The sequence below is a fragment of the Ovis aries genome, chromosome 16, assembly GCF_016772045.2.
Source record: "Ovis aries strain OAR_USU_Benz2616 breed Rambouillet chromosome 16, ARS-UI_Ramb_v3.0, whole genome shotgun sequence".
Taxonomy (NCBI): domain Eukaryota; kingdom Metazoa; phylum Chordata; class Mammalia; order Artiodactyla; family Bovidae; genus Ovis; species Ovis aries.
The window spans coordinates 24,773,312-24,779,311 of record NC_056069.1 but is presented as its reverse complement, the minus strand read 5'-3'; the positions used below and the strand labels follow the sequence as shown (position 1 = coordinate 24,779,311).

General features: G+C 52.6%; 1 protein-coding gene across 2 annotated transcripts in view; it reads left to right on the top strand.

The window, feature by feature from the left end:
- Window positions 1-1,034: 1,034 nt before the first annotated feature.
- SNX18 (sorting nexin 18) overlaps window positions 1,035-6,000 on the top strand; it is a 29,338-nt gene continuing 24,372 nt past the window's right edge. For both annotated transcript variants that reach the window (XM_004023198.5, XM_042233790.2), the window contains exon 1: window positions 1,035-2,843. In XM_004023198.5, coding sequence (XP_004023247.3) covers window positions 1,217-2,843 — 1,627 coding nt within the window. In that variant the 5' untranslated portion in view covers window positions 1,035-1,216. The remainder of the gene's footprint in view (window positions 2,844-6,000) is intronic.

Here is a 6,000-nt window from a genome sequence, read left to right as displayed (position 1 = left end):
CCACCCACTCCAGTATTCTTGCCTAGAAAATTCCATGGATGGAGGAGCCTGGTGGGCTACAGTCCATGGGGTCACAAAGAGTCGGACAGAACTGAGTGACTTCACTTTCTTCTTTCTTTTCTTTCTTTCTTATGAAGGAGGACAAGGTTTTTGCTTTTCAAAATAACAACGGCAGCAGCAACAGCGGCAGCAAACACTTAAACTGTGCTTCCCACCTATAATGCTAACTCTCTGTTTCATTTTCCTCCTCTGTCTGCACGATTATCAAATCCCCACAAATCCCGGAGTGCAAAAAGTGACTTGCTCAAGGTCATACAGGCAGGGATTATCAGAAGACAGATCGACCCCAGTAGCCTGGGGCGGAAGCGTAAACTTTCATTCAAGCGTTTTAGGGAAGGGACACAGACAAAATGCAAGCTTTCTCAGCACATTCATTTTAGTGTAAACTCTCCAATGCCTCCCTCCGCCACACCACCTTTAGCCTCTTAATTGGTGAAACGCAACGCCTTCCTTACTTTGCTCTTGTCACGCTCCTCTCTTTTTTGACCAAAAACCTACAGTGGGTAGATGTTAGGGAGCTCCTCCGTCAGTTTACAGCGCCCCTCCCGGCATTCCGTCTTTCTTAGCGCAATAGCTAACCTTCACTGAAAACCCTTCAACAGACGCGTGGGTTTATGTCATTGTACGAGTATTCACTGAGCACTCAGAGCGGGAACGTTAATCAGCAATGAAAATATTAACTTACTTTCTAGGATACTTTTTTTTTTTTCAACTTAAAAGCCTAAAAAAGAAAAATCTCAGTTCACTTCTGAATAGAAACCTTCACCCTCAAGCTCTCACCCCTGGGCCTCACTGAACGGCACTGGCCACAAGGGGGCAGTGGCGGCCACGGAGTCGAACCTGGGGTCGTGCGCGGCGGCTCGGCCATCGCTTGCTCTCGCCTGGAGCGCGGCTCTCGGCCGTGGATTAGCGCAGCTGGGGACGTGGGAGGCCCCGGGCCCCGCCCCCGACCGGCGGCGGCGGCCCAGCGCGGCAGTCTGCGCTGCTAGCGGAGCGGCGCGGAGGGCGCGACCGGCGGGTGGGGGCTCAGGAGCGTGTACTGCCTTCGGGGCTCCTTTCCGCGCGCCACGGCGCGGGCACCACCGCAGGCCCCTCGGGCGGGCGCCAGGCTCAGGGCGCCGGGGGTCAGGGGGCAGCCCGCCGGGGTGCCGGGACCATGGCGCTGCGCGCCCGGGCGCTCTACGACTTCAGGTCGGAGAACCCGGGCGAGATCTCGCTGCGGGAGCACGAGGTGCTGAGCCTGTGCAGCGAACAGGACATCGAAGGCTGGCTCGAGGGGATCAACAGCCGCGGAGACCGCGGCCTCTTCCCGGCCTCTTACGTGCAGGTGATCCGCGCCCCCGAGCCCAGCCCGGCTGGCGACGGCGGCCCGGGCGCCCCGGCCCGCTACGCCAACGTGCCACCCGGCGGCTTCGAGCCCCTGCCTGCCGCGCCGCCCACCTCCTTCAAGCCGCCACCCGACGCCTTCCAGCCGCTGCTGCAACCGCAACAGGCGCCGCCGGCGAGCACCTTCCAGCCGCCGGGCGCGGGCTTCTCGTACGGCGGGAGCGCCCTGCAGCCGTCGCCGCAGCAGCTCTACGGCGGCGGCGGCTACCAGGCCAGCCAGGGTAGCGACGATGACTGGGACGATGAGTGGGACGACAGCTCCACCGTGGCTGACGAGCCGGGCGCGCTGGGGAGCGGCGCTTACCCAGACCTCGACGGCTCGTCGTCTGGGGGCGTCGGCGCTGCTGGCCGCTACCGCCTGTCCACGCGCTCCGACTTGTCGCTGGGCTCCCGCGGCGGCTCTGCGCCCCCGCAGCACCACCCGTCGGGGGCCAAGAGCTCGGCCACCGTGAGCCGTAACCTCAACCGCTTCTCCACCTTCGTCAAGTCGGGCGGGGAGGCCTTCGTGCTGGGTGAGGCGTCGGGCTTCGTGAAGGATGGGGACAAGCTGTGCGTGGTGCTGGGCCCCTATGGCCCCGAGTGGCAGGAGAACCCCTATCCCTTCCAGTGCACCATCGACGACCCCACCAAGCAGACCAAGTTCAAGGGCATGAAGAGCTACATCTCGTACAAGCTGGTGCCTACGCACACGCAGGTACCGGTGCACCGGCGCTACAAGCACTTCGACTGGCTGTACGCGCGTCTGGCTGAGAAGTTCCCCGTCATCTCGGTGCCCCACCTGCCCGAGAAGCAGGCCACCGGCCGCTTCGAGGAGGACTTCATCTCCAAGCGCAGAAAGGGCCTCATCTGGTGGATGAACCACATGGCCAGCCACCCGGTGCTGGCACAGTGCGACGTCTTCCAGCACTTCCTGACCTGCCCCAGCAGCACCGACGAGAAGGCCTGGAAGCAGGGCAAGAGAAAGGCCGAGAAGGATGAGATGGTGGGCGCCAACTTCTTCCTGACCCTGAGCACGCCCCCCGCCGCCGCCCTCGACCTGCAGGAGGTGGAGAGCAAGATCGAAGGCTTCAAGAGCTTCACCAAGAAGATGGACGACAGCGCGCTGCAGCTCAACCACACAGCCAACGAGTTCGCGCGCAAGCAGGTGACCGGCTTCAAGAAGGAGTACCAGAGGGTGGGGCAGTCCTTCCGCGGCCTCAGCCAGGCCTTTGAGCTGGACCAGCAGGCCTTCTCGGCCGGCCTGAACCAGGCCATCGCCTTCACCGGAGATGCCTACGACGCCATCGGCGAGCTCTTCGCCGAGCAGCCCAGGCAAGACCTGGACCCGGTAATGGACCTGTTGGCGTTGTATCAGGGCCACCTGGCCAACTTCCCTGACATCATCCACGTCCAGAAAGGTAAAGCCTGGCCTTAAGAGCGTACGGTGTGGGATGTGTTGTTCAGGCTGAGAGGGTCACTTTGACAGAAGTCCCATTGTCTGTTTCAGATTAATATCCCACAGGTCGGGATCCCGGCAGGGATGTGGGCAGCCAGGCGGTGCCCCAAGGGTAGGGCGGATGGTGGGCTGGTAGCTTCCTCCTTAAAAGTATTTCCAGACAGGCTGCGGGTACACTCTTCAGAGGAGGTTGGGAGAGCACTTTTGGCAACAGTGCTGTCATTTTAGAGTTTGAATAGCTGGGTAATGAGCTTCTGGGATCGATCATCTTGTGTCTAGGGTAGAATGAGAAGGGGACCCAAGCCATGTTAGGCATCCATTTGAACACTGGCAGTGTCACTTAGCCGTGGGTTTTGGGAAGTGTGGAAATCAGGGGCAAGAGTGGATATCTGCAGAAAGGTAGGTCCTGCTTTTGCCCCTCTGCTCATCTCAGCCCCTGCATTGGTAGGGAAATTAGGGTCAGTTCTCTGTAGGTACTACTTAAATGGGGCGGCATAGAAATTTCCTGCAGTCTTCTTGCTTGCAGCCTTTGTAAAATAAGGTAAAAGACTCGGCCAAATTTCAGGAAGTTTTAAGAAAATTACTCTCTTTAAGCTTGGTCATTTTCAATTTGGTGTCTACTAACTGACTGAAATTAAGAGTATTATTTAGGAAAATGGTGTAGGGAAGCTATGCAGAATGTAGAGGATCTGAGTATTGTGTTTGAGAGCAGTGTTTCTGGTATCTCAGCGAGTTAGCTGCCCAACTGTCAGAGCTTGTTTTATTTAGTCGTGGTTAGTGTCCCTAAAGACTGAAGTTTGCAGATTGTTTTCTTAGAAAATAAGTTAGGGCAGAATTAGAGCAGTAATTCCTGCCTTAACGTTACTCGCTGGCTTGCATTCTGATAGCCTGCCTGGAGAGGGGTTGGAGTGGGGAGGCAGCCTTGCTGAGAGGTTTTCGGTTCAGTGTGGGGGAGGGGAAGAGGACGTCACTAACCACCTTCCTGAGGGGGTGGAAACCTCCTGGCCTTGGGTAATGAGTCGCTGGCTGCCCTTTCAGGTGGGACAACCCATTTACAAACAGCCCAGATCTTTAACCTGTTCTTCCTGGTATTAAACTAAAGTTTGTCTCTCTTGATTCTCTTTCTTTTGCCTGGAAACACACACAGTAAGTTTCTTCCTCGTCATGTCAGCCCATCAGACCCTTTGGGACAGCAGCTTCCTTCCTCTCTGCTGCACTCCTGCCTCTTCCGAATAGGTGACAGGCTTCTAACTCCCCAGAGCGGGGTCCTGCAAACATGCTGATGCTGGTATAGTCCCTGCTAAAATGCACTGCCCCAAACATCTGCAATACTAGTTTCAGTGGAGAACAGTAACTTTTTTGACAATTTACTGTAAGTGCAGTATAAGGTTAAATTAGCTGTTTGGGCAGTCGTATCACTATTGACCTGCATTGAACCTGCATCTTTGTTCCCTGTGACCCCCCCCTTTTTTGCATAAATTGCTATGAATTCTTGATATTTTAGTCGGTGCTGGTGCAACTGACTCTTTGAGCCTTTAATGCAGGATCTAACATTTAAATTCCACTGTGTTACATCATTCTGGATCCAGTGCTGGGTGCCTTTTTACATGTTTCTGTGAGTTTATGCAGATTGTTGGTAAACAGTTGAAAGGGTCGAGCCAGGTGCAGACTCCTGCAGTCACACACAGGTGGCTGGCTACTACGGGGCAGCATCAGTTCATTCAGTGGCTTTCCTGTCTTCAGACCACACACTCAGCCTTGTTGAGTGGCTCTGCTGTCGAAGTGAGTAGAAAATACTTGATGTTTGCCATAAAGTCTATTTTGAGTTTATATGTAGTCTGTTAATTTAACACTAGAACTAAAATCGTCTCCTATTGGGATTTGAGAAACTTCCTTCATTAAAACCAGGACCATTTTTATGTTGTTTAAATAATTCAAGGGCCCTAAACATAATCTTCAGGAACTTCAGAAAGAACATCTGTTGATATTCAACATGGTTTGTCTCTGCTGTAGCCTTGGTGTGTGATGTACAGTGAGCCTGTGTCCCTGGATAACATGTCTTTAGAATGTGCTGCCATTTAGAGCTGTAGTGTGCAATGCATACGGCTAAAAGCATGTGTTTACAGCCAGCATTTATCAAGGATGCTAGTGTTGGCCATTTTAAGAATACAGATGAGCTTTAAGCCCGGCTGAAGCTTTTTGAACATGTTCTGAATGTTCACATGATGGTATAGAGCAGAAGAAACATCCCCCTCCCTCCCCTGCTACACAGTTGCTGTTGGAATGAATCTTCATCTGAGCACTTGGGAATTTTGTTTTCAGGTTGTTTTTCCCTTCAGGATCTCAAAACATAATCATATTGTAGGCCTTACTGTGACTTTTGAGAGAAGAGTCAAAAAAAAAAAAAAAAAAGTGAAAATCTTTAAGCAGTTTGTGCGATCTTTTGTTGTAAGTATTTGGCCCAAAGTTTATATTAAGTCTTTGTTGTTTTCAGTAAGAGAAAAGTGGTTTTATCCCTTTTACATTTTACATGTTCTAATCATATATTACCCTGGAGAAAACCTTGGCAACCCACTCCAGTGTTCTTGCCTGGAGAATCCCGTGGACAGAGGAGCCTGACAGGCTACAGTCCATAGGATTGCAGAGTTGGACACGACTGAAGCGACTTAGCACGCACACAATATATTAAGAGACCCACATTCAGTTGAGTCAGAAAAAGATTAGAAAATACTTTTTGATTACTAAAGCAGTTAAGAAGGGGCGTTAATTAGTTCTTTTTCTCCCTTAATTCTTGGGGGAGAGGATGGGACCATTAGACTCCTCTGGAGCCTCTTTCTTATCCAGGAGACTGCTGCCATCAGCCAGCTTTCCCAGAGTTTTGGACCTGAGTTCTTCCATGCTGAGTCTGTAAGCCACACATAACTCTTTAAGTTAGTTACAGTTCAATAAAAATTTTAAAAATTCGGTTCCTTAGTCATACTAGCTATACTTCAAGTGCTTTATAGCCAGTGGCTACCATACTGGACAACAGAGATGAGGTCTGTTTCCTTCCTTGCTCTAGGTTCCCATTGGACCGTGTTGAGCTGGACTGTTGGCCAGAGTTTAACTGTCCATCCTGT